This window comes from Pongo pygmaeus, chromosome 1 (assembly GCF_028885625.2).
Source record: "Pongo pygmaeus isolate AG05252 chromosome 1, NHGRI_mPonPyg2-v2.0_pri, whole genome shotgun sequence".
NCBI lineage: Eukaryota > Metazoa > Chordata > Mammalia > Primates > Hominidae > Pongo > Pongo pygmaeus.
The window spans coordinates 119951627-119978664 of NC_072373.2; the positions used below are offsets into that span (position 1 = coordinate 119951627).

At 53.5% G+C, this 27038-nt stretch overlaps 1 protein-coding gene and 1 long non-coding RNA gene across 5 annotated transcripts; one reads left to right on the forward strand and one right to left on the reverse strand.

The window, feature by feature from the left end:
* Positions 1-275: 275 nt before the first annotated feature.
* On the reverse strand, positions 276-2505 carry LOC129030282 (uncharacterized). The gene is made up of 2 exons (XR_008500603.1): positions 1406-2505; positions 276-1241 (listed from the first exon to the last, which is right to left on the reverse strand). It is a non-coding gene; the product is annotated as an uncharacterized LOC129030282 (long non-coding RNA).
* Positions 2506-12436: 9931 nt separating this feature from the next.
* EPS8L3 (EPS8 signaling adaptor L3) lies at positions 12437-26267 on the forward strand. 4 transcript variants are annotated; one of them, XM_054475402.1, is made up of 19 exons: positions 12437-12538; positions 14589-14643; positions 14803-14867; positions 16529-16687; positions 16979-17128; positions 17249-17304; positions 17700-17842; positions 17935-18050; positions 18308-18422; positions 18503-18564; positions 18811-18885; positions 19202-19350; positions 23149-23230; positions 23627-23661; positions 24154-24352; positions 24565-24693; positions 24998-25071; positions 25557-25689; positions 25945-26267. In XM_054475402.1, exons 2-19 carry the CDS (start codon positions 14613-14615, stop codon positions 25954-25956), a joined length of 1785 nt encoding a protein of 594 aa, XP_054331377.1. In that variant the 5' UTR covers positions 12437-12538; positions 14589-14612; the 3' UTR covers positions 25957-26267. The 4 variants fall into 4 exon arrangements, with proteins under 4 accessions (XP_054331377.1, XP_054331386.1, XP_054331408.1 ...); XM_054475411.1 differs by having other exon boundaries at positions 17703-17842; XM_054475433.1 differs by having other exon boundaries at positions 17703-17842; positions 24244-24352.
* The last annotated feature ends 771 nt before the right edge of the window (positions 26268-27038 follow it).

Below are 27038 nucleotides of genomic sequence, written 5' to 3' on the forward strand. Positions count from 1 at the left end.
CACTAGTCTGCCAGAGAGAGGCAGGAAAGAGTGCAGAGTCCCCCTAATGTGCAGCCAGGTAGGAGAGAAATTTGTGACCAAGGGATGCTGACCCCTCCTCCAGGAGGTTTCCAGGCCACTGTCTCCATTCCCAGCCACTTCTGATCTCCTAATTTCTGTTTCCTTTCTACCTTCTTCATTCATTTGTTTACTTGTTCACTCACTCGGCAATCACCTATTAGATGCCAGGCACTGGCCTGACTGTGGGTATCACACAAAAAAGACATAAAACCTGCTCAAAGTAACATCATTTAGTGGAAGAGAAAATTAAAGTATTCACCAATGTCTTACATTAAGATTTTGGACAGAGATATAAGAAGAGGTGTGCTATCTCAGATCACAACCCCCAAACCAGTTGAGGGGTGAGGGGAGTCCAGGGAGCCTTCCAGAGGCAGAGATGTTTGAGGTGAGATGGGAAGGAAGATGAGGCTTTGGCCAAACAAAGAAAGCAGGGAGGCTGACGCAGCAGCAAGGTGTGGGGAGGCAAAGTGCTACAGGTGCCTTCAGGGAGCTTTGGGTTGTCTTTGCATCTGGGTTTGCAGCAGAAGGGTGAGACCTGGTAACCAGCAGAGGCAGAGCTCAAATGCCATGTGCAAAGTCAAGGTGTATGATTTTCTTTTAAAGCATGGGAGCAGCTGAAGGATTTATAAGCCAGGGAGTGACGTGTGCAGATCGGAATTTTAGAAAACTCTGTTGGGCAGAGCTGGAGAGAACTCAGAAGGGAGTATCCCCTGGAAAGGAGATGGCAGGAAAGGCTCGGGAGGGTGTGGGGGAATAAGGGGTAAAGGATTGTGGCCAGGGCGGAGGGGTCTGAATTAAAGCAATAACAACAGAGAAGTAAAACTGTCAGCAGATTCTGGAGATTTAAGGAAGAAAAACAGAGGACTTAACGGCTGCATGTGGGGAGTGGATAGTGGGACCAAAGACTGAGATGGGGACACGGGGGAAGCGCGGTATTGTGGAGACAGCAGCCCCAGTCTGCAGCATGATGCACCTGAAATGTCTCAGGGACATTGGCCAAAGGTGGGCAAGAGATGGTCACATGGCTGGATTAGAGATGCAGAGACAGGGTGCTGGAGGCATCAAACACAGGCATCTTCGGCTCCCAGACTGTAGCCGAAGCACTCGCTCAGGGAGTGCAAGGGAGAGAAGGCAGGCCAAGTGAAGGGTCTCATTCTTTTTAGGAGCTCCATGGCTATTCACTGAGGGTACAGAGACAAGAACAGACGAGAGGCAATGCAGTTAGTGAAAAGGCATTCACGTCAGAGGACATGGGTTCATGCCAGCTCTTCTAGATACCTGACCATTTCTTTACATCTCCAAGCCTCAGTTTCCCCATTCATGAAATGGACCTAATAATACCTACCTTGTAGTATTATTGAAAAGAGGCTGGGAACAGTGACTCATGCCTGTCATGCCAGCAGTTTGGGAGGCCAAGGCAGGAGGATCATTTGAGGCCAGGAGTTCAAGACTAGCCTAGGCAACATAGCAAGATCCTGTCTCTACAAAAAAAGTTTAAAATTAGCTGGGTGTGGTGGTACAGCCTACTAGTCCTAACTACTCAGGAAGCTGAGGTGGAAGGATCACTTGAGCCCAGGAGTTGGAGGCTGCAGTGAGCCGTGATCACGTCACTGCACTCCAGCCTGGGTGACAGAGCGAGATGCCGTCTCAAAAAAGAAAACAAAAATAATAACCATAAAGCACATCACATAGCTCCTAGCAGAGAGCTAGTACCATGAACAGCAAGCACAGAGAAGCTACAAGTTTCCAGAATCTTCCAAGTCTGCCAGTGTCCCCACTGGAAGTCCCTTTGGACCTCTCTACCCATCAGTCATATTACCAGCTGGATGAGCAAATGCAGGCTGGACCTAGATGTCTGTGCAGCTCCCTTTTGCTTCCCTGAGTGGCACCGGCTGGGAGACCCCAGCTCTGTGGCCTCTGTCCTTCCCAGGCATGGTGTGGGTGGGTGGATGCCACAGCCCAGCCCTCCTGACCCCCTGCCCTCCTGACCTCCTGCCTTGCCCTCAGGACCTTCCCTGGAACTGCAGTTTGCTGGGGGAAGGAAGTGCACAGCTGGAGCCCCTGCCCCTGCCCTGTGCCTGCATCCTGGCGGTGCCCTTACCACCACTCCACTGAGTAGTCCCAGAGGGATGAGGTGGGCTGGAATGGAAAGTGAGGTTCAGAAGTCAGGGAGCCCATTAGAACCAAACTGCCCAGCTCCTCTCTGCAGCACGTGGTTGGGGGGCGGGAGAGAGTGCCCCAATCTGGGACACACACAGGCAAACTTCAAAGAGGTCATCCAGTGAGGTGGCCACCCTTGGCCTCAGTTTTCTCATCTGTAAAACACCAGGTTGGGCAGGTCATCTCTGAGGTCCTTCCCACCCAGAGTGCAGTTCTATGTTGTCCTCTCCCGTCCTGACTGTGATTCACTATTTCCAGCAGAGGGAGCCCGCACCTCTCCGCAGACAGCCAGGAACCAGTGCCACTGGTCTGGCCAAGGATCTGGAAGCCTTAATAAATGTCTATGTGCTAGGCATGTGACATGCTTAGTGCAATGCCTGGCCAGGGCATGCATTCCATAAATAGAGGCCATAGTTGTCTCCATTTCATAGATGAGGAAACTGAGGTTCCAAGAGTTTAATTTGAACCCAGGGGCTCTGGCTCTGATGGTCCTCTGGGCAGCTCCAGGAGGGCGTGATACCATCTCTAAATATCTGAAGGGCTTGCCATCAGAGAGGGGCACATTGCAGGGACGCTCCAGGAATGCAGGTCTGAGCTTGGCCTAAGGAAGAATGTTCTAATGGTCAGAGCTGGCCAGTTGAGACAGGGCCTGCCTTGGCTGGCTCTGAGCACCCTGTCTGAGGGATGGCCTCAGGGAGTCGGGAATTGAGGGATGGTGGGTCTCCCTCGGCCCCGTCCAGTCCAGAGGGCCACATTCTGAGAGGACTGAAGGGCCAGACACAGTGGATGCCTGCCTTGAATCAAAGAGTTCACCGTCCTCCCCATGGTCTCCCAGCTGCCTCGGGGCTGGAGAGGCCCGGCATTTTCTCTGAGGGCCTCTGGATCTTAGATCACTGGTGGAGGGGCGGTCCCCTACCCACTGTTCCACAGCTGCCTACTTCCACTGGGGACGGTTCTGGAATTCTCGGTAGGCCTCTCAGGGCAAGATGTTTGGTGGCCTATGTTCTTTGCAGGGCGGGACCCCTTCAGCCTGATGGGAAGGTCAGCAGAGCCACAGGCCAAGCTCACCAGCTCCTTCTGGGAGCCCTTTGGGCTGTCTGCACAGGTCTCTATATGGACAAATATTCCTGACACAGAATCCACTGAGGGGCAGAGTTGGGGAGGCTAGGGATTCTGGCTCCAGCTGCTGCCCAATTTCAGGGAGAGCACTGTAGAGCAAGAGTTTCTGGAGTGGCACTGCCTGGCTGTGGCACAGCACACCCCCGGGGCACCCAGGAGGCTGGGTGGGGAGAGCAGGGGCAGCTGGAGGGATGACTTCTCAGGTTTAAGCTGGTAGGGCGGCAGCCTGGCACTGGTCACTTCTGGGTGACACTTAAGGCAGGACATTGCCAATTGGAAGCGGGTAGAGCACGGGCTCCCATTAGAACCACTGGGAGATTATAAATATTTAGATTCTGGGGCTCCTTCCTGGAACTCCTAAATCAGACTCTCCATGGATAGAGTCTAGAACTTTGCATTCTTAACCAGGTTTCCCAGGCAGTCCCATGGAGCCAGGCATTTGAGAAACTACTCTAGAGAGATGAAGATGCAGCGAGCCTGGGCAGCCTGCTATCCAGGGTGGCAGAAGAGCTGGGGAAAGCCTGCCTGGGGAAGAGGTGCCTCAGAGGGATCAGATCTATTCTGGGTGGCATCACAGGGATGGCTAGCAGCAGAGGAAGGCTTTACAGGGAGGTCGACTTTCAGAAGCCTGTTTATAGAGCCCCTCCCCTGCTCCAGACATGTGACCAAGTTGTCTTATGTAAACCATGCAGTCATCATCATCCCTTTTGACAAATGATGAACTCGAAGTTCAGAGAACTCAGGTTCCAAGGCCACATGGCTAAGAGCCAGAGATAGGATTCACACCCAGTGTTCCTGATGCTGAACCACTTCCTCTGTGCGATGGAGAGCACCCTCCATGGCCCGCATTGCTGGGGAGGTGATGAGCTTCTGGTCCCTAGCAGGGTTCCTCGGCAGCTGAATCCTGGAGGGGAAGTCTTGCTTTGTGCTGACCTGGGAATATGTGTGGGGTGTGGTGCCAAGAAACCAAGGAGGGGCTCCCAGACTCCTCCATGCTGGCTCGGTGCACACACCTACACACACAAACGCACACACACACATCCACGCACACACACACACAGACGCACACCTCCCCAAAGCTCAGGAAGGCTAGGACCACTCAGTGCCAACTGGGATGAGGCCTGGCTCTGGCCTGAAACCTAGGAATTCCTCAGGGACATACCCTAGAGCCTCTGGGACCACAAAGGGGCCACACATCAGACAGAGGGGAGCTGAGCCCTCCTACTGGCCTTCCCAGTCCCGGGGCCACTGTTCTTACCCTTTGACAACCCCTCAGGAGCAGGACAGAGTCCCAGGGCTGCAGAAGGAGTCCCTTTCTGGGACATTTTTGTCTTGTTGTCTTACTTTAAAAATTACCATTTATTTTGTGTGGGGTGACGTGGGAGTGGAGATGCACTGATTACAAAAATAACATAACACGTTCTTTGGGGAGGAGTTGGAAAATATAGAAAAGCACAAAGAAAGTAAAACCACAAAGAAGTCCCCTCATCCCAATACAGACACACATCTAAAGATAACTAACATTCTTTCTTCTCATGTCTCTTCTTCAAGACATTTTTTGTTTAGATTTTCATTACAACTTTTCTTAACAAAATTGAATATTACCAACTTGTAAGAAGCTTTTTTCACCATATACTACATCATGAACATTTCTATGTTTGGGTATTTACATAATTGCAATGTTTCCTGTTTAGATGTCTATGATTACAGGTTTCATTTAGATTTTTCTGTTTCAATTTATGTGATTTCAATTTACCTATTTGTTTGTGTGTTTGCTTGTTTCACAAAACTAAGATCTACATTTTGTAACTTGTCTTTTTCATCTAAGGCTAATGGGGAACTTTTCCACATCACTGAATATCCCTTCACCACATGAATCTGAATGGCCGAACTGTGTTGGTCTTGGGCAGTGGTTTAAAGTGGGGGCAGGAGCAGAAGTGTCTGAGGGAGCGGGCAGCGTTGGTCAGGCCCTCTCCCCTCCATACCTGTGGCTGCTGGCCAGGCCCGGCCCAGGAAGAAGCCTCAGTGCCGCCAGCTCCTGGAAGGGGGCCCAAGGCATGTCCTGCATGGTGATAGGACCGCCTCTCCCTGTCTCTCCCCAGCTGCCGCATAGACTGAGCTGGGCCCAACCAAGCCCCTCCCCTGAGATCCCCGAGGGCTTGCCTTTCCCGGAGGCTGCTCTTTCCTCAGCAGCCATCTCCCAGCCTGGCCCTGGGTTCCTCTCCTCCTCTCCAGCCCAGCTCTCCTGAGAAGCCTGTTCTTAAGCGCAGTCCAAGGCTGGCCTCTGGTGAAGGGCTTTCCAGATGTCCCTGAGGTCCCTTCCTCCAGGGCTGTCAGGGCAGTGGGGCCAGGGTAATCCAGGCTCCTGGGACTGCCTACCTGGATGGGATGGGATGCAGAAGAGAGGGAAAGAAGGAGGGGGCATGTGTAGGAGTCACCCAGGGGATCCAGGGCTGGGGATGTGCAGAACCAAGGCCCAGAATCGGGAACTGAGAAACATCTGGACCGATATCAGCTGCCAGGGCAATGAGGAAAAGGCAGGAGAATTCATAGCCCTGAGCACTGGCTTTAGATTTGGGGTTTAAACAAACGGAGGCACCCAGGAGAGCTTAGGAAAATGGGGGTGGGCCTGAGATCCCAATCCCAGTCCATCCCCGGACAGAGCAGCTTCTGGAAGCACATCAGGCCTGGCCTTCTTTCCCGAAAACTCAAGCCACTGGGCCTCTTGTAATTGTGGGGCTACAAATCATCCACCTGCCTTCAAATCACACACTCACCCTTTGTCTGCCTTTATCGGGGAGGGCAGGCAGGTGGAGGGGTGGGCAGCATGGCAGAGTCTAGCCCAGGCCTGACCAGAGGCTCCAGAGACAAGCCCACCTTCTCCTCTGCCCTCCCACAGAGACCGCCCTCCTGCCATGTGCCCAGGATCTCTGTTGTCTCATCTGTCTCTGCAGTAGCGTGTTCCCACTAGCCATTATGCCAAGTCTTCCACCCTGAACACATCTGAACCAGTTTCTGGTATCTCATCCCTGGCCCACCATGCCATCCCCAGCAGAGCCTCCCTTGCCCATTGTCTACACTTGGGGACTCACAGCCCACCTCCTCACCCTCACACTCTTCAGCCATCCCCAGCTGGCTCCAGCCCCTACCACAAACACACAAATGGTAGCCTTTCCTCCACCTCCCAGCAGCAACTGGCCCAGGTGTCCACCCCTCCTTCCTGAAACACTCTCTTCCCAGCTCTCCTTGCTGCTCACTGGCAGCCCCTTAGTCTCCCCTCATCCTTCCCAATCTGTTAATGTTGGAGCGCCTGGGTTGAGTCGTGAGCCCACTTCTCTTTATCTATACACTTTCCCCCATGTGGTCTCGCGAGTCTTAGGTCTCTGAATGTTATTCATGTATTTACAGCTGCCAAGTATCTACCGTTTTCTACACTGCAAACGTTCCCCACATCATTGAATCATCTTTCTCCACATGCTTCTGAATGCCTGCATGTGGTCATCCTGCTCTGCTGAGCTTCTGACTCACACCTGCCCCTGCCTTCCTGCTACTTCCACTCAGAAGTTCAAAACACCTCTCAAACTGAGGCCATCCAGAATGGAACAGAAACTCTTCATCTCCCCCCGCCTCCCAATCCCTCTTCTCTTGGGTTTCCCCATCTCACCAGATGTCACTATAACCCTCCCAGTTGTCCAAGCCAAAAACCTGAGTCCTAATAGGTCCTCTTTCCCCTCTCAACCCCCATTCTAATCCATAGCATGTCCCGTCCGTTCCACCTGCAGCCTAAGTCTCCATCCTCACTGCCCTGCCGTGTCCAGGCCTCACCGCCCTCCCTTGTCCAGGCCTCACCACCCTCCCTGCAGCAGCTGCTTGTGGTCTCCCTGAGTCCGCCCCAACTCCCATCACAGCCCATTCTCCCCACCCCAGCCAGAGTTGTGACTAGAACATAAATCCAATCATGCCACTCCTCCGTTTAAAACCCCTCCGTGTCTTCCAACTGCCCTTGGAATAAAAGCCAGGCTCCTGGCCATGGTCTATGGAGCCCTGTGTGTTCTGGCCCCTGTCCTCCCCATCTCGGTCACCTCTCCGCCAGCTCGTTCTTTCCCAGCTGCAAGTCCTTCACATTGCTGGCCCCCTCTCCCAGGCTCCTTCCCATCCCTGGCTTAGCTTGAAGCTCCCCTCCTCAGAGAAGCCTTCTCCGACGTCATGCTTCCAAACACCCTCCCACCCCCATGCCATCATCCACTTCACTCTCTTTATTTCTCTCTTGTCACTTGTCAGGACCTTGATTATCTTCAGATGCATTTGTTTCTTCTACCTTGGCAGGTTAGTTCCAAGGGAGGGACATCATCTCTCTTGTTTATTCTCCACCTGGCTCGTAGAAGCCACTTACCCCTGTGCCAGGGCTGAGGAAAGCAGGGGCAGGGATGGGGGCTGTCTCTGTGACTCCCCAGCAGCCCCAGGGCCAGGTGTCAGCCCCTGGACAGGACCACCATGACTCAGGGCATGCAAGGGCTGGCCCTTAAAGGACACACAGGAGTTCAGCCAAGGGGTGAAGTGGGCAGGGAATTGCAGGCAGAGGGATTGCAGTCCTACTGGATGAAGCGGCCTGGGGAGAAGATGAGTTGTCAATCAGCCCCTGATTGACATTGAGGCTGCGCCTCATCCACACAGTCCACCAGCAAGAGGTGCTGGCTGGACCCTGCTCTGGGGTCTGGTTCTGAAGGTGAGGCAGCACCCATTCACCTCTGAATGCCAGGGCCCTGCCCTACTATGAACACAGAGCTCTTTTCCCCAGAGCCCTCCAGAGTTTCCCAGCTCTGACCAGGGCCTGCTCTGGAGCTTCCAAGGAACCCACCCTGCTTCCTGGCCCAGGCCAGGATGGTGGGAGGGGCTCCTTGGCCCCTCAGCCTAAAGCCTGTGCCTCTGGGTCTCTATATGCTGAGAACCAGCAAGCAGCAGGGTCTTCCAGAAGACAGAAGACCCAGCAGCCTTCTTGTTGCATCTCCATGCAAAACCATTCAATGGCTCTACTCACCACCAGGTGATGACGGCACACATATGCTGTCATCTGCCACCACCTCCCCACCACACACACATACACATGCACACACATGCGTGCACACACACAGTTCACGCCATACCCATCTTCTCCCCAGGCTGCTTCATCCAGTAGGACTGCAATCCCTCTGCCTGCAATTCCCTGCCCACTTCACCTCTTGGCTGAACTCCTGTGTGTCCTTGAAGGGCCGGCCCTTGCATTCCCTCATCTGAGAAGTCCTCCCTGACACCCCCAAGCTGAGTAGGGTTCTTTATGCCTGCATACTACAGTGCATTTGTTTACAAGCCTTCTCTCCTCTAGACAGTGGCAGAAAACAATCTGGGTCCTCAGAGACCTGAAGGGGGCCTGCCCCTCCACACCTGTGGGTATTTCTCATCAGGTGGGATGAGAGACTGAGAAAAGAAGACACAGACAAAGTATAGAGAAAGAACAGTGGGCCCAGGGGACCAGCACACTCAGCATGCGAAGACCTGCACGAGCGCCGGTCTCCGAGTTTTCTCAGTATTTATTGATTACTATTTTCACTATCTCGGCAAGGGGAGTGTGGCAGGAGAACAGGGTGAACAGGGTGATGATGGGGAGAAGGTCAGCAGGAAAACATGTGAGTAAAAGAATCTGTTCATAAATAAGTTCAAGGGAGGGTACTGTGCCCAGATGTGCACGTAGGCTAGATTTATGTTTCTCTTTACCCAAATATCTCAGTGTAGCAAAGAGTAACAGAGCAGTATTGCTGCCAGCGTATCTTGCCTCCAGCCACAGGGCGGTTTTCTCCTATCTCAGAATAGAACAAATAGTCGGCTTTACACCGAGACATTCTGTTCCCAGGGACATGCGGGAAACAGAGGCCTTCCTCATCTCAACTGCAAAGAGGCCTTCCTCTTTTACTAATCCTCCTCAGCACAGACCCTTTACGGGTGTCGGGCTGAGGGATGGTTAGGTCTTTCCCTTCCCATGAGGCCATATCTCAGGCTGTCTCAGTGGGGGGAAACCTTGGACAATACCCAGGCTTTCTTGGGCAGAGGTCCCTGCGGCTTTCCGCAGAGCATCGTGTCCCTGGTTAACAGAGAATGGAGAATGGCGATGACTTTTACCAAGCATACTGCCTGTAAACATATTGTTAACAAGGAGCATCCTGCACAGCCCTAAATCCCTTAAAACTTGATTCAATATAGCACATGTTTCTGTGAGCACAGGGTTGGGGCTAAAGTTACAGATTAACAGCATCTCAAAGCAGAACAATTTTTCTTTGTACAGATCAAAATGGAGTTTCTTTTGTCTTCTTTTTCTACATAGACACAGTAACAGTCTGATCTCTCTTTCTTTTCCCCACAGGGACCCTAGTCATGGGGGTATCCCCCTCAATGTGATAAATGCAGTAACAGAGAGACACATGTACAAGGTGTCTGGAAGCCACGGGCCAGAGCCCCACTAGCCCTGGGCAGTGGGAAGGCTTCTGAAGGAGGCTTACTGGAGACATAAAGCCATAGTGTTTCCACGGGGCATTCCAGATAGAGAACAGCAGCCAGCCTGGTACCAGGGCGTGACTCTTCAAGGAATTACAAGCCATGCCCCAAGCTGAGTATAAAGTACAAGGGGCAGGGAGTTGGGGGGAAGATAAGGCCAGACTCAGAAGCAGGAGACTTGAGTTCATCAAGGACTTCAACTGCCCTGAGAAGGAGTTTGGGTTTTGTCCTGTGAGCAGTGGGAAGTCAGTGAGGGGTTTTAGGCAGAGGAGTGGACAATCAAATCTCCAGTTAAGAAAGCTTCCCTACCAGCAACCAGTAAGGATCAATGAGAATAAGAGTGAGGCGAGGACGTGGGTGAGGAGACAGCCGCAGGGTCAAAGACAGAAGGTGTGATGGGGTCTGAGGAAGACAGTCGCAGTGGGGTGGAGAGGAGGGGGGACTCTTAGGACTTGCCACAGAGCTGGGACTGCAGGAAGGGTAGTCCATCGGGTGTGAAGATTGAGGGAGGACTCAGGGAGGACTCTCCTTCCTGCTGGAACACACAGTTGGGGACTGATGCCTTCCCTGAGATGGGAGCATGATAGGGGAGATGGTTTGCTGAGAAATAATGGACTCAGCTTGAATTCCAAGGTGTCTGTAAGCCCTCCAGAGGGATCCTAGCACCTCTCACAGTGCCTAGCAGGCAGGAAGCCCTCAATTCTACAGGAAGCTGTGGAATGAATGAATGAATGTGGTCCCACAGGCTTTTAACCCCACAATTTCAAGGAGATGCCCTTCGAGTCCTGCTTCCTTCCCCTCCAACCTAAGTCCCAGCTCCTGGTGCCTTAGCCGAACTCCTTTGCAGAAGAACTGCTGTGGCACCCGGAGCTTTGTGCAGAAGCTTCAGTTATGGCCCCAAGTCCCCAGGTATGGGAAGCTTGGCCTCTCCCTCTTTCCTGATGTCCCTCTTCCCTGAGGGGGCTCCACAGAAGCAGATGTCCCCAATACCTGGCCCCAGACCCACCCAGGCCACAAAGGCTTTATGTCTGAGGAGACCCACACTGCTCCCAGGGGCACCCCTAAAGGGCGCTGCAGAGGGCGAGGTGCTGCGAATGCCACTCATTGTTTCTCTGCCCCTGCCCACCTTGCCCCAGAGCCCCCCCGGGAGTCCCTGCTGTGCTCACACTGACTTGGGGAGGGTCCTGTGGGAAGGACGGGCCTGGCCTGAGCTGGGCAGAAATGAGGTGTTGCCTGAGCCTCAAGCCAGGGCTGGGGTGAAATATGACTGTGGCCTTCATGGAGTTGGGGGAGGCAATGAGGGGACAGGCTGTGCTATCCCAAAAGAAGCTGAAGGGCCACAAGATGGCGACCCAGGGAACACAATCCCAGGACTGCTTCCCATGGGGCTGTGGCTGGGTGCTGGCCTCACAGGCACCTGATCCCTGGGCTCCAGCAGCTGGCTGCCCACTGGACTCTCCCAGGGACACACATAGCCCAGACAGGGAAGGCACCTCCCTAGGATCTGACCCGTGGACTCCAGGCCATCCAGGGCAGCATTGTTTGGGTGGTGATGGGAGAGAAGGCTGAGATATCCTGGGATAGTTCCAGGGAAGCTAAAGATGGGAGTGCTCCAGCCCTCAGACTCCACAGCACACTCCATCACAGGGCCCAGCATCGGGGCCCTGCACACCGCCCACAAGGGTCCGAGGCTCACTGGCACTCCTCTGCCCCCGCCTCCCCTCATGCCCTGCTCCCTGGTTTCTGTTTATACCTGGCCTCGCTGGTTAGACTGTGAGTTCCCAGAGGGCAGGGGAGCCTGGCCCACTCTGAGTGCCAAGAAAGATTTTTCGATACCATGGAGTGCGGGAAGTGGGTAGGTTTATGACTAGAGATAGATGCAGGCCTCCGTTTCCCATCTTTGCTGAAGCTGGCCAGGCATCCACCAGGGGTCTGGGCACAAGATGGGGTACAGAAGGAAAGAGAGTGGAAGAGCGAGAATGGGCCGGTAAAGGGGCTCCTGCTGGAAGGGACAGCAGTAGGGACAGAATGAGGGCCCTGCCAGAGGGAATCTCAGCCCTGCATGTAATGCCTCATGTGGCTCTGTGCCTCAGTCCCCATCTTCTGTGACAAGATCCATGTCCTGCTCACAGGCACCACCCAGGCACACAGGATCACACACCTATGGGTGCCACCCACGCACAGGCATGGCACACACACCAGCCCACAACTTCCCCCAAGCCTGGAGTCCACCTCCAGCCGACCTGTGCCCTCATCACAGAACCCAGACTCTGGGCCACGCGTGCTCTCTCCTTCTGGTCCCAGCCCCGTGCCTGATGCTGACCTGTTCCCCAGAGTAGGTACCTAAAAGGCAGAGGGAAGAGGGGGCCACACCCCAAGGCTAGCAGTGGGGGAAACAGGGAAGCAGGGGCCTCTAGCTAAGCTGGGGACGCCTGTCAGCACAGACACTGCCGCAGGTCCAGGTTGATGTTGAGTGGTTAGTGGCCAGGAAGCCTCCCCACCCACCAGAGTCCAAAGAGCACAGGCGTGGCTGCCTCTGTAACCTCATCAAAGACAGGCTCTGCCTGTGGCCACTAGCAGAGAAGCCGCTGTCCTTCCACCACCAGCACCGGACCACCTGCTCCAAGACCAGCCCCCTGGGGGGACCAGGCACCCAGCCTTCACTGGCACCCAGGTAAGGGCCTGGCCCCCAGGGAAGATCGGGGCCCAGCCCAGTCACAGGGGATCCCAGGGCGGGTGGGGGCAACTCAGTGGCTTCCCAGGTCAGGTCTCCAGCCTGTTCCCAGCTGCAGCCCATGGGATCAAGCCCAAGGAGGGGCTTGGGACTCAGCAGCTGGCTGGTGGGCTGGAAAGCAGAGTGAGGTCCAGGCTCCGGAAGGGCCTCTGGGATGCTTGCCCCAGGGTCTGTGAGGTGATGGCCTTCCCTGCTCCAAACCCCTATATCTAGGGCTTAAAGGGGAAAACTGGGCTGTCATAGTTCCCCTACCCCTAAGGGGCAAGGCAGGCCAAGCCAGCCCCCTCTTCCCTTCCTGGGGTAGGGAATCTTTGGCGGCAGCTGTTTCCCCACCTTGACCTACCTACCCAGAGGGCCCTACAGGGCCCACCCTGGTGTTGAGGGAGTGAGGAGTGGGGCTGACCAGGGGCAGACCTCACTTCCTCTTCCGCATGGAGAGCATGGAGAAGCAGGAAGTGTTACAATGGGGGTTGGGGGAGGCTGGGGAAGGGGAACAGGCTTCTAGCCCCGCCTTACCCCTGGAGAGAAAAGGGGTCCTTCCAAACAAGGAAACCAGAGATCCAGCTGTCCCTTCCACATTCCCTTAATGGTTCACTGGCAGTTTATTTCCTTCCACACTGAGTCATCTTATCAGATCCTACGTCATTTTCACAACAGTCCTAATAAACAAGGGTGTGGGTTGCTCTCTCACATGTTACCCGGGGTAGTCCAGTATTTCTGCACAACTGAGGTGTACCATGTAGACATGTGGATACCCACAAACCTCATTCGGATAACACACACCCTTGACCCGCACAGACTAACACCACGCCCACCCGGCACACACACACCACATTTAATTCCACTCCATTTCAACATGTATGTTCTCTAGACTCCCTCTGTGACTGCGCACAGCCCAGTGGCAGAGGCATGTTTATAAACCATTAAAACATGAAGCCTGCAATCGGACAGATCCGGGTTGCTCTCTATTAAGCACTCATTTGTGACCTCAGGCCTGTTACCGTCTTTGAGCCTCAAAGTCCTCATATGGTAAATGGGGACAACACCAGTACCTGCCTTGTGAGGTTGTTTTGAGGATTAGAGTGACTGAAGGTAACGCCGTTAGAACAGTGCTAGGCACATGGCGCCAAGTAAGTACAAGTGGACGGCAGTGAGGAGGAACTGATGGGATGTTGGTAAGAGGCTCAGCAGCAGGTTCACAGCACTGTGGTGGCTGTTGTGACTATTGTTGCTGGAGAGAAATGTACAAGGTCCAGTGCAGCATTAGGAGGGTACCCTGGGCAGGGTGGGGTTGGATGGTCCAGGAGGGCTTCACCAAGAGGGTGATCTTTGAGCTGGAATTTAAAGGGTTGGGGTCAGGAAGGGACCTGGGCAGAGGATACAGAGTACAAAAAGCAAAGAGCCAGGAGGCCTGGGGAGACACTTGGGGAGGTCAGCTCATTGGCGAGTCCTGCAGTGCCACCATAAGTACACACACACATGCATGCAGTCCTCCCAGAGGGTCTACAGCTGAAGAGCCAGCATCAGCATCCTCTCAGTTTGCAGAACTGAAACAGGGTTGAACAAGAGGGCCTCCTCTTGTAGCAGGGTCGGCTACAGAACCCTCTGCTCATCCAGCATCTTTCATACCCAGGCCCAAGATAGGATCTGAACGCAGGTCCCTGTCCATCCAGGTTTCCTGGGCTCCTTGGCATGAGCTTTATTGGCCAAACAATGGGAGGCCTGGAGCCTTCCTTGAGGCCCAGCCATGCTGTGGCCCCCCTGACCCTCCCTTCCCTCAGCCTGGGGCCTCCAGGCCCAGCCAAGATGGAGGGCGCCTCAGTGGAGGACGCTGGCTGCAGATGGTTCTGGAAAGGGCCCCTGGAGCCAGGGGCTTTGGGTCTGGTCCCAGAGGCCCCCAGTAAGAGCAAGAGCAACTGTCCTGCCCTGCTGTGCCTGGTACCCCTTTCCCCAGCTCTGATGGCTGCCTCTGGTTCACTTTGGGTTCTAGGGAGCCATCCTCAGCAGCGTCAACATGTCAAGGCCCAGCAGCAGAGCCATTTACTGTAAGCTCCTGGCAGGCCCCTCTCCTGTGCCCTCCCACTGAGCCCCTTGAATGTCCCATCCTCCACTCCCCCTTCCTCACACCAACTGCCCCCAGCAGTTGCCTGAGTCTCACCTCGCTCTTCTGCCCGCCTCCCGCCCCTTGCTGTGTGCCCCTGTAGTGCAACGGAAGGAGTACTCCCAGAACCTCACCTCAGAGCCCACCCTCCTGCAGCACAGGGTGGAGGTGAGTACCTCTGCAGCCCCGGGCAGTGTCCAACTAAAGCCAAGTGTTCCCATGTGCCCACCGCCCTGCCAGAACATGGACACCTCACACAAGTCCCTGCCCCAGAAGCCAACAGCCTGTCCCAACCATGTCCCATGGACTCAGATCCAACAAGCCTGCCGGAGCATCTGCTCAGTGTCAGGGAGCGGGAGGGGTGGTCAGATTGAGCAGAGCAGGCCTGGCTGGAGGTTGAGCGGGTGAGTGTCCTGTCCCCAGACAGGAAGAAGTAGCAGCGGGATGGGATAAGAAGCACCTGCAAACACCCACCCACCTACCCTCGCCTGTCTCCCAACCCCCTGCTGCCCGAGTCCCCAGGGCACTGCTCCATTGCCCAAGACCTCGCATGGCTGGAGGCGGGAGTGTGTGGGGTCTTTGGGCCCTGGCGGGGATTGAGAGGGCCACTGTTGGAGAGGGGAGGCACCCAGCCCCAAGCCTCCAGGGTGAGTGTGAGCAGCTCCAAGGCTGCTCCAAGGCTAGAATGGAGTCTCTGGCTCTGCCAGGGAGGATGACGCAGGCACTGCAAGATTTAGGTGCCTGAAGGACTGTCGACACCAAGGTGAAGGTGAAGCACAGGCTACAAGGGCGTGGTGGGGAGAGCAGGCACAGGGTCAGGCTGGAGCTCTGAGGTAGAAGCCATCCTATCCTGGCCACCACTTGTTAGGGCTCCAATGGAGAACAAGCAGGGAGGGAGCTGGGGCGATGGTCTGCAGGTCGCACAGGGCAGCAGGTCCCACAGGGCAGCAGAGGCAGGGCTCCCCCAGCCAGCCGAGGAGACGCCAGGAGGACTCAGCTTCTCTGTAGGGTGGAGGCTGGGAACAGGCTTCTTTTAGGCCCAGCAGGCAGAGCAAGAGGAGACATGTTCAGGAGGATGGAGTTTGCTCATGATGCCAGGGTCCCCTGAACATGCTGGCAGTGCGAACACAGGGAGAAAAGCTGGGCCCTGGGCAGGTGTGTGGGGTCAAGGGGCAGGAGGCAGGCTGCATCTCCCTACCACAAGAAGCCTGGGTGGAAGGGGCCTTATGAAGGTAGTGTTTGGCTGGGAGAAGGGAGGGGGCTCCTGAAGGAGAGTGGATAACAGCAAAAAACTCCTAAATGGTCAGCCTAGCAGTAGGCAAGGACTTGAGCGGAGACTCAGATCACGATGGATATCTCCAGGCATGAACCAGGGAGAAGGAGACAGGAATGCTGGGTGAGTGAGGAGGAAGACTGGGCTGGGACTGAGTTCCCAAAGGGAACAAATGAAGCCAGGGACAGAATCTGAGGGTCCTGTATCCCCTCCAGAGGAGTTATTTGTTGGGTGGCTGGAGCCCACATCCGCCACCACCCAGCTGCCTCACCTGGCCTGGACTAGTAAAGGCCATGCCTGTCCTTCCTCCAGAGTCCTCAAACTCCTCCTGCAGCCCCCCAGACTCAGACTTGGAGCCCCTATCCCTGGCCCCAGTGCTTCGACACCATCCCTCACATTGGCCCTAGAAAGTTGCTTTATCTGAAGCCTGGAACCTCCCACCTCAAGGGGGCCGAGGACATGTCTTCTTCCTCTTCTGCTTTTCTCTACCCAGCACGCCTGTGGTCTCCCTCTCTGAGCTTTCTCCCAGTCCTAGGACTCCCCCTTCTCCCTGCAGCACTTGATGACATGCAAGCAGGGGAGTCAGAGAGTCCAGAGGCCCAAGGATGCCTTGCAGAAGCTGTTCGAGATGGATGCGCAGGGCCGGGTGTGGAGCCAAGACTTGATCCTGCAGGTCAGGGATGGCTGGCTGCAGCTGCTGGACATTGAGACCAAGGTCAGCCTTCCCAGCAAACCCAGTGATAGCCAGCCTGGGCTGTGGGGAAGCAAGCACCAGCTCTTGAACTCCACCCTCCATGCCCCAAAGGGCAGCCACTCTCCCCACATACAACACACACCCAGGCCTAGGAAGAGACAGGGGACAGAGGCTGGGGACAGAGGCACAAGAGTCAGGTAGATGACACCTCAGCCCTAGGCCACCAAAAGGCTAGGACGAGCTGGTCAGGAGCTCCCAGAAGCCACACCTGGCTCTTGGTGGCCTCACAGTTGACCTCTCCACCTGGCCCAGGAGGAGCTGGACTCTTACCGCCTGGACAGCATCCAAGGCATGAATGTGGCACTCAACACATGTTCCTACAACTCCATCCTGTCCATCACCGTGCAGGAGCCAGGCCTGCCAGGCACTAGCACTCTGCTCTTCCAGTGCCAGGAAGTGGGGGTGAGTGGTCGGGGGTGATTGGTCAGGGGTGGGATTCATCGACCATCACCCCACCACACACACACACACACACACACACACACACACACACACTTAGCCTGCCTGACTGCTGCTTCCCAGGCAGAGCGACTGAGGACCAGCCTGCAGAAGGCTCTGGAGGAAGAGCTGGAGCAAAGGTAGGCAGCCTCTGCCCAGCCCACCTATGGGGCCTCCCAGCTCAGCCTCGGGGGCCAGACCCTGACCCCATATCTTGGGGAACCCAGGAGGTTGTGGCCCAACCAACCTGGGCCTGGACTGAGGAGGAGCCAGGACAGAGGTGGGCATAGGCAAGGGGCTGGGCCCAGGGGGCACTACAGACTGTCCTCAGAGACTGAGATGGGACCCAAGAGGGCCCAGAGGGTAGGCAGATGAGGCAGGGTGGAGTCAGGGATGGGTCCAGAAGGAGACCAGGGAGCAGGGGGTGGGACTCCTGGAGAGAGGTGGTGGTGCCCCTGGGTCCTGGAACAGAAGTGTGGGGAGGGCCTCTCTCCCAAGAACCTTGTCAAAGATGTGGCCCCTACCATGTCCTCAGCAGACCTCGACTTGGAGGCCTTCAGCCAGGCCAGGACAGATGGAGGGGGCCTCCTATGGAAAGGCCGCTCCCTATGGAGCAGGCACGCTATCTGGAGCCAGGGGTCACTCCAGAACAGCCCCACCAGAGGACCCTAGAGCATAGTAAGTTTGGGGCATGGGGGCAGGTGGAGGAGAGGGTTTCCATGAAAAGTCAAAGATCTAAGATCTAGGTCCATGGTCCCCTTACATTGCAGGCCTCCCGCCATCCCCAAGGCCCCTGCCACGCCACACCAGTGCCCGAGAACCAAGTGCCTTTACTCTGCCTCCTCCAAGGCGGTCCTCTTCCCCCGAGGACCCAGAGAGGGACGAGGTAACTGCGGATGGTCTTGAGCTTGCTGAGGATTTCTGGGCCTGGGAAAAAGAAGGACACCAACCCTCCCTCTTTTTTTAGGAGGCCAGGGTCCCAGGATGGCCAGGGCCTGGGCGAGGAGGCCAGAGAGGCTTGTTTATACTCCAGGCTGGGCCTGAGGCTGGGGCTTGTGGTGGGGAGGGGTGCGGGGGGCAGTGTGGGGAGTTCTAGGGTGGGCCCAACTGCCCGTTCAAGGCCATGGGTTGTTTGGGGCCCAGGAAGTGCTGAACCATGTCCTAAGGGACATTGAGCTATTCATGGGAAAGCTGGAGAAGGCCCAGGCAAAGACCAGCAGGAAGAAGATATTTGGGAAAAAAAACAAGGACCAGGGAGGTGAGTACTGAGGGCCAGGGAAGAGGAGTAGGGGTGTCTCGGGGTGATCTCTGGCCCACCACCTTGGCCCCTTCTCCCAGGTCTCACCCAGGCACAGTACATTGACTGCTTCCAGAAGATCAAGTACAGCTTCAACCTCCTGGTAGGTGGCTCCCCACAAGTTCACCAGGCCTCACCTCTTCCCCTTCCTCCCCAGTAATCCTCTGCTGTCTGGACTCAACCATCCCAAGCCTTTTTCTTCTTCATCTACTCCCCCTAGAACCTCCCCTCCCCTCTTGGGACTTTTGGGAAGTGCCAGCCTTCCAGCCAAGGCATAAAACAATTATGGTGCCCTGGTGAAGATGGGGTGGGGTGAAGGGTGGTGACAGGCATTGCCCTGTGTCCCCAGGGAAGACTGGCCACCTGGCTGCAGGAGACGAGTGCTCCTGAGCTCGTGCACATCCTCTTCAAGTCCCTGAACTTCGTGAGTCAAGGGACGACAGGCTGGTGAAGAGGGACAGGCTGAAGTCAAGAAGCAGTAGAAGGAGGAAAGGAGGCTGGTGGAGGGGGACGGGGGAGCGGGGGCCAGGGTGGAACCAGATGAGCTGGGGTCAGAGCCAAGGACACCAAGGCTCCAAGGGAGACAGGAAGGAGCAGCAGTCCCAAGGCAGATGGGGCCACTTGCAGGAGGTAACATCCTACCATTGCAAAAGTGGGAAGCCAGGGACTCTGGGCCTTTCCCACCCTCACTGGGCCCTGTGGGAGCCTAGGCTTCCTGACACCTTCCATCTCTCCCCTAGATCCTGGCCAGGTGCCCTGAGGCTGGCCTAGCAGCCCAAGTGATCTCACCCCTCCTCACCCCTAAAGCCATCAACCTGCTACAGTCCTGTCTAAGCCCACCTGAGAGTAACCTTTGGATGGGGTTGGGCCCGGCCTGGACCACTAGCCGGTGAGTGAAGACAAGGACTGAACTGAATCGGGGGTGAGGGGCATGGAGGCATCAGGCAGGACATCAGAGGTGGCCAGGCTCTATGTTGTCACAAACCAGAAATATTTCAGAGCTACTCGGGGGACTCTACAGAGAGTTCCCAACTTTTTATTTGGCTAAGCACAAACAGTTTATTAACAAAAGAAAAGTGCACACTTGCCATCACCCACTACTGAAACATGTTATCTCAGAAAAAAGAACAGTTTTTCCCAAGAAAAGGGAGATGGCAACCTTCTACTAAAATATTTTCTCATTTTTGTCAAGGACAAAGTGAAAACTTTGTCTCAATCCAGCCCCAAATTTAAGAATTACTGACGTAAGAGACGCTGCAAATGTAATATCAGTAAGACTTGGCAACCAATGAGCCTGGGGTTAAGAGAGAAAGAGATATTCCCTGCAGAGGTAACTGTGAGATGGGCAGCTGGACAAAAAAACCTAACGGGGCCAGTGTGGTGGCTCACACCTGTAATCCCAGCACTCTGGGAGGCCGAGGTTGGCGGATCACCTGAGGTCAGGAGTTCGAGACCATCCTGGCCAACACGGTGAAACCCTGTCTCTTCTAAATATACAAAATTAGCTGGGTGTAGTGGTGCATGCCTGTAAACCCAGCTACTTGGGAGGCTGAGGCAGGGGAATCACTTGATCCTGTAGTGAGCTGAGATCGCCCCACTGCACTCCAGTGTGTGCAACAGGAGCGAAACTCCATCTCAAAAAACAAAACAAAACAAAAAGCAAACAGATGAGAGCCGGGGAGTGGGAGGAACCAGCTTGGGCACGCTGAGCTGCCCACCTTGGAACATTCCACAGAGGCCTGGTGGCCGGGCAGCTGAGAGGGGATGCCCGGAAGTGATGGCTAGAGGCACAGCTACTGAGCAGCACTCCAGAGGGAGCCCCTGAATGTACCTTGACAAGCATAGTTTGCTCTATTCCATGAAAGAAGAGGCCAGGGCCTTGGCAAACTTCTACATGGCAAATGCAAAAAGGGTTAAGAAGACAGAGAATAATTCCAGAGAGTTAAGGAGAACCTGAAGAGCAAAGGGATGAAAACCAAGAGAGAAGGCTTTAGAAAAGCAGAAAAGCCAACAGGGAAATGAATCTTTTCTTGGAGTTATTTGCCTAATAACCACTTTTGTTTTGTTTGAGATAAGGTCTCGCTCTGTCACTCAGGCTGGAGTGCAGTGGCGTGATGATCTCACCTCACTGCAGCCTCCACCTCCTGGCTCCAGCGATCCTCCTACCTCACTTTCTTGAATAGCTGGGACCACAGGTGTGCCACCTGTGTGCCATCACCATGTCTGGCTATTTTTTGTTTGTTTTTTTTTTTTGTACAGATGGGGTTTCACCATGTTTCCCAGGCTGGTCTTGGACTCCTGAGCTCAAGGGATCCGCCCACCTCAGCTTCCCAAAGCGCTGAGATTACAGGCGTGAGCTGCCGCACCCCGCCATGACCAGTTCTTTTCAATTCAGCCCCATTTACAAAATTTTGTGTCCAGTTTGTCTGAAGACATGAATTATAGTTCAAAACTATCTATTTTTTATTATGGTATAATATACATAGCATGAAATTAACCATTTTTATCATTTTAACCATTTTAAGTGTATAATTCAATGGCAATACGTTCATTAACTATGTATGCCACCAACACCATTATCTACAGTATTTCAAGAACTTTTTCATCATCCCAAACAGAAACTCTGTACCCATTAAACAATAATTCCCCATTACCCACTCCTCAATCCTTGGAAACCTCTATTCTACTTTCTGTCTCTATGAGAATACATTGCCTGTTCTAGGAACCTCACGTAAGTGAAATCATACAATATTCGTCCTATCGTATGTGGCTTGTTTCACTTAATGTCTTCACGATTCATCCATGTTATAGTGTCTATCAGAACTCCCTTCCTTTTTATAGCTGGATAATATCCCGTTGTTATGGGTATGACACATTTTGTTTATTCATCTGTTGATGGACAGGTGGGTTGTTTCCACCCATAACGATCTATTTTTATGCACTCTCTGTGCAGTCACTAAAATGAAATTACTTATTAGTTCTGGACCTCCCATCTCATACCAGTGTTCCCTTGTCCAAAACCCTGGGACTAAGAGTACCTGAATAAGCCAGTCTCACAGCTCTTAGGGCTGTGCTGGGTTCCCACTGTCTGTGGGAATAGCTCTGGTATCTGTCTAGCACTAGCAGGAGAGGAAAACAGAGGTTCTACAATAGACTCAAATAAAAGGGCCTCAAATTCTTTCATTCAGCCACTTTAACATTGAATAACCATGTCGAATACACCATTCTGTGTTTCAAAACCCAGCCTTACTTCTACAATTTGAGTCCCTAGAAAAACAGATTAGCACATATCATTTTTTAAATACCCACGAAGATGCAAAACAACTTCAGTATTCATAAAATGATGTACAATTGATAAATACTTTTAAATGTAATATTGTCAGATGTGCCCTTAGATGTTTTTTAATTTCTTAACATAACCAGAAATAAATGAAAGACAGAAACATAGAAAATAGAATACCTAAAGAAATGTAAAAACCCTCAAAAGAGTTGAATTTCAGGCAAATTATATTTAGATAACTTGATTTTTGGCAAATTGACCCAAAGCTATAAGTAACACTAAATGTTGTGGTCATCCAGAAGGACAGAGACCATACAAGGCCATTGGATTTGGCAATCAAGATTTTAAATGGACTAGTTTCAATAAAGTAATGGCAGAGGTAGAAACCAGGTTGCAAAAATAATGAAAGAAACAGAGACAAGAATACATAGGCAGAGGATATAGGCACATTCTCAAGAAATTTGGTAAGAAGAAAGTAATAGGATGACAGCTTATACGGAGTAGTACTAGGGTCAAGACCCAAGCATGTTTCTAAGGCACAGAAGGAAACAATTAAGAAGATTCAGAAGAGGGAATCATTCCTTTGTTCCCATTGAATAAACACTTAATAGCTGCCCCCTATGTATCAGCCACTGTACTAGGGGTACAGCCCCCAAGGAAATCTATATATAGTAAGAAACAAAGAGCTAAGAATCATGAGCAATGCAGTGTGAGAAGAGCAATACCCAGGGATGTACCAAGTTCAGCAGAATATTTACTTCTGCCCCAGTGAAGCAAGGAGGGGAACGTCTTCAAGGAAATGAATGGGCATTCCCTGGGCAGACAAGTGGAAAATATTCCAAGCAGGGCAAGCCTGAAGGCCACAAACAGCATGGTCCTCCTGGGCCCTGTGCAATGGGCAAGGAGGAGGCTGAGAGGCAAGGACCAGCCCATCCCAGAGTCAATCAACGGGAGCAGCTCAGCTGCCATCTACTTCACCAGGTGGAAATCCATAGACAATTTAGCTAGAAAGAAAAGGATCTGCTGCTGGCAAACTAAAAACAGCCTAGAAAAATACTGCACAAGACCCCTGGGGTGTTGGCCAGCCCAAAAGCTCTTGTAGTTCTACTACTTTAATCCAAACGCCCAATCAGGGCAATGAAGTGTCCATCATGTTCTTACAGAGGTGGAGTATCTTTACCTCATGGGCTGGCCCCCAGACACCTGCACCGTGGGATGTGTCCAGGCTTAACTGCTTGCTCCTTTGTGGGTGTCCTGGGGCCTTTCATCTGTGCACATGGACCATGTCACCTATTAGCCAAAAGATTCCTGAGGCTAGGCCCTGTCGTCCCCTCCCTCTCTGCATCCCACAGCCTGGCATCAGAGTTCACAGAGTGAATGTGAACTCAGCTTTGTTTCTCTCTTCAGGGCCGACTGGACAGGCGATGAGCCCTTGCCCTACCAACCCACATTCTCGGATGACTGGCAACTTCCAGAGCCCTCCAGCCAAGTAAGGGGAGCTTGGCACAGAGCCCTACCCACAGCCCTAGTCCCTGGCTAGTTTCTGCCCTCCCCATCCAAACCATGGTCATACAACTAGTGTGACCTAACACTGGCAAGCCAGCAAATTCCATGGAAACCCAAAAGTCACCACCAGACTGCAAACAGGAGATATTTTGGGGGACTCTAAGGGCTGGGACATAGGCTCAATTTCTGAGGCCCCATCTCCAAGTAGTGGGTGGGTGGGTTCATGTGGGTACCTGTATCTGTAAACTGGGGGAGGCAGGAAAGAGGATAGGAGGCAGCTGTGTGTGAGCTGCTTATGCTTGTGGTCGGATACCCCAGCTCCCTCCCACCATGCTGGCTGCCTCCTGCTCTTACTCACTCTCTGTTCTGTCCCTTACAGGCACCCTTAGGATACCAGGACCCTGTTTCCCTTTGGTATGCTCTGGGCTTAATAGGGACTGTGTGGTCCTGGGGAGGGAGGGACAGGGCTGTTCCTTTGGATCTCTGGCTCTCTACATCTTAAAAGAGCCAAGAGGGTCTCTTTTAGCCAGACAAACATGTACGAGGACATCCCTCTCCTACCTTGGGTGAAAAACAGTGTTCTACCCTCCTAGGCTCCCATCGCTTCTTCTCATGATACTACCCACACATGCTTCTGATTTCCCATACTCAAGTATAAAGTGCTTAGGGCAGAACTCAGATGTAGAAAATTCCACTCCCGGAAATGTCTTCAGAAATCAATGACATTTCAGACCCCTCCTGCCTGCAGAAAGCCCCACCTAACACTGACCTGTCAGCAAACTCTAAAGAAACCCAAAAGTCACCATCAGACTGCAGGCCGGAGATACCTGAGGGAAATCTCAGGGCTGGGACATAGGCTCAATTTCTGAGGCCCCATTCTCCAGCCATTCTGACTCTGTTTCTTAGGGGGGGAAGTCATAGGTTAGGGAGCACCTCACACTTTCCTCAGGAGAAGACACACAACCATGACCCTCAGCCTGGGGACCCCAACTCCAGGCCCTCCAGCCCCAAACCTGTCCAGCCAGCCCTGAAAATGCAAGTCTTGTACGAGTTTGAAGCTAGGAACCCACGGGAACTGACTGTGGTCCAGGGAGAGGAGCTGGAGGTGAGGCTTGGGCCACAGGCTAGAAAAGGAGGTGATGGTTGGTGGGAGCTACAGGCAGCCAAGGGTGGATGGTCCAGGGATGGGGCTGCCAAGGTGGGTGGCCTAGAGAGGGAGAAGGAGGGTAGGAAAGAGCCGGAGGGAGAAAGCCTTGTGTGGGGAGGGAAGGCTGGCTGGACAGAGGCTCAGGGGACCGAGGTGGTGTCTCTTGGCAGGTTCTGGACCACAGCAAGCGGTGGTGGCTGGTGAAGAATGAGGCGGGACAGAGCGGCTACATTCCGAGCAACATCCTGGAGCCCCTACAGCCGGGGACCCCTGGGACCCAGGGCCAGTCACCCTCTCGGGTACTACCCAGCCTGGACTATCCAGAGCCCTAAGTCTTGAGTTGGAGGTGGGGGTGGGGAGGATTCAGTGGCAAGCAGAGGAGATAGTCTTGGTTTGATTCAGACCGTATTATTGCATGCTTAGTGTGTGCCAACTTTATCCTGGGGCCAGAGCAGAGAACAAGACCAGCTCCCTGCCAGACCAGAAAGCCACAGAGTAAGAGAAGTGATTTGATGGGAACCTGGAGAAGGGACCCAGATATTAGGGGCTGTGGTTGGCTGTGAGATGAGATGGACTCTGACCCCTGGTTCCCCCTGATTCTAGGTTCCAATGCTTCGACTTAGCTCGAGGCCTGAAGAGGTCACAGACTGGCTGCAGGCAGAGAACTTCTCCACTGCGTGAGTGCCTGGCCCTACAGGAGGTGGAGGGAGAAACTTTGTAAAGGGCTAACCAAGGAAACCCAGAGACCCAGAACATACAACCTGGCCTACATTGTACATGACCCCGATCCAGCACCGTCTCTGCTGAGTTAGAGGACAGAGCAGAGGCGTGTCCAAGCCTAGATTAGAGATTAAGTGGTGAGCCCTGCTGTGGCAAAGGCAGCAAGGATCAGGGGAGTGGACTCGGGAAGAACCCCAGCTGCCAGCTTAGCCACCCCTCCCCAGCCAGAAGATTCTCTCCCAGAGCACTTCTTTCAAATCTAGAAGTTCTGAAATTGGCTGAAGCCAAATGCTGACTTTACTCCTTCAATCTCAGATAGCCTACTCCATGAATTTTTCTGTAACCCCAACCTCCGAGCCCAAAGAGCCCTGTCTGTACCCAAATGCTCAGGCCCAGGGTCCTTCCAGCCCACCACGGATGGCTTTTGCTGTTTTGTTCACAGCACGGTGAGGACACTTGGGTCCCTGACGGGGAGCCAGCTACTTCGCATAAGACCTGGGGAGCTACAGATGCTATGTCCACAGGAGGCCCCACGAATCCTGTCCCGGCTGGAGGCTGTCAGAAGGATGCTGGGGGTGAGGACACCCTGGGGTCCTGACAACCACTGGGAGTGTCTGGTGCTCCTCGGTGAGAGAGTGCCAGTTGGACAAGCCTGCAGACCCAGCCCTGGGGCAGAACTGAGTGTGGCGGGTGCTGGGCACAGGATATTCCCCCAGGGGCTTAGCTTCATGCATTCAGGCTTACCTTGAGGCTCCAAGCTTATTGGTGGCATAAGCTCTGCAGATCCCTCACCTGCCACCAGCCTCATCTGAATCTTTTTCTTTCCTCAGATAAGCCCTTAGGCACCAGCTTAGACACCTCCAAGAACCAGGCCCCGCTGATGCAAGATGGCAGATCTGATACCCATTACAGCCCTGAGAATTCCTCTTCTGGATCCCAGTTTGCAGCAAACTCCACACCACAGCTCACACAGCAAAAACAATGGACAGGCCCAGAGGCTGAAGCAAACAGTGCCCCTTCTGGCTGTGTTGGAGCCTCCCCAGTAACCACCTATTTATTTTACCTCTTTCCCAAACCTGGAGCATTTATGCCTAGGCTTGTCAAGAATCTGTTCAGTCCCTCTCCTTCTCAATAAAAGCATCTTCAAGCTTGTCATGAGCCTCCCTCGCAGCTTCTTCTGGGCCTGAGGGAGACCAAAGGCAGGGAGGCAGGAAGGGCTGGGACATTTGGCATGAAAACAGCAGCAAGCCTATATCCATCACTGAGCCAGATTGTTTGAATGTGAGTGGACATTCACACAGCAACCCGGAGCTGGGAATCAGAATTTGAGAATTAAAGTCCAAGCTCTCCTGACTCTCTTTCTAAACAAACTCCAAAATAAAGCTATGCTCACCATCTTTTTCGCACACACGTCTCTCAGTACATTCCAAGGCACCCAGCACAGTTGCAGTCACACCACTTCACAGTAGCAAAGTGCACCATGACCGACAGCTGTAGGCTTTGGTCAGTTGCACCAGTTGGCTGGGTGAACTCCAGCAAGTCATTCCACTCTTTGGGTCCCTGTTTTCTCAAGGGTTAAGCAAAGAGTTTGGACTGTCCATAGCTTCTTATATTTTTTAGTACAAGTAGCTTTCTTTAATCTCAATGGAGTCCCCTCTCTACATACAAGTAGCTATATTTTTATTGATTTAGTCAACAGATAAGGCCCAATGTACTTATGGATTTGAGGGTTCTTAAGATGTTCCCTTAAATCTCTCTTAGCTGAATGTGTCCATGACCCTAACATTGTCTGGGCCCAGACTGCCCTATTTTTAGACAGCCTATGTCATTCCCTTAAGTTCCTGGCCTCAGAAAATCATCTCTCATAGCTGTTAACAGAATAGAAAAGCAACAATTTTCCCTCACAAAAGAGAGAAAAGGTGAG

Coding starts and splice junctions, on each gene's coding strand:
- EPS8L3 (XM_054475402.1), top strand. CDS start 14,613: ATGTCAAGGCCCAGCAGCAGAGCCATTTACT. Junction 14,644..14,802: donor CAGCAGCAGAGCCATTTACT/GTAAGCTCCTGG, acceptor GTGCCCCTGTAG/TGCAACGGAAGGAGTACTCC. Junction 14,868..16,528: donor TCCTGCAGCACAGGGTGGAG/GTGAGTACCTCT, acceptor TTCTCCCTGCAG/CACTTGATGACATGCAAGCA.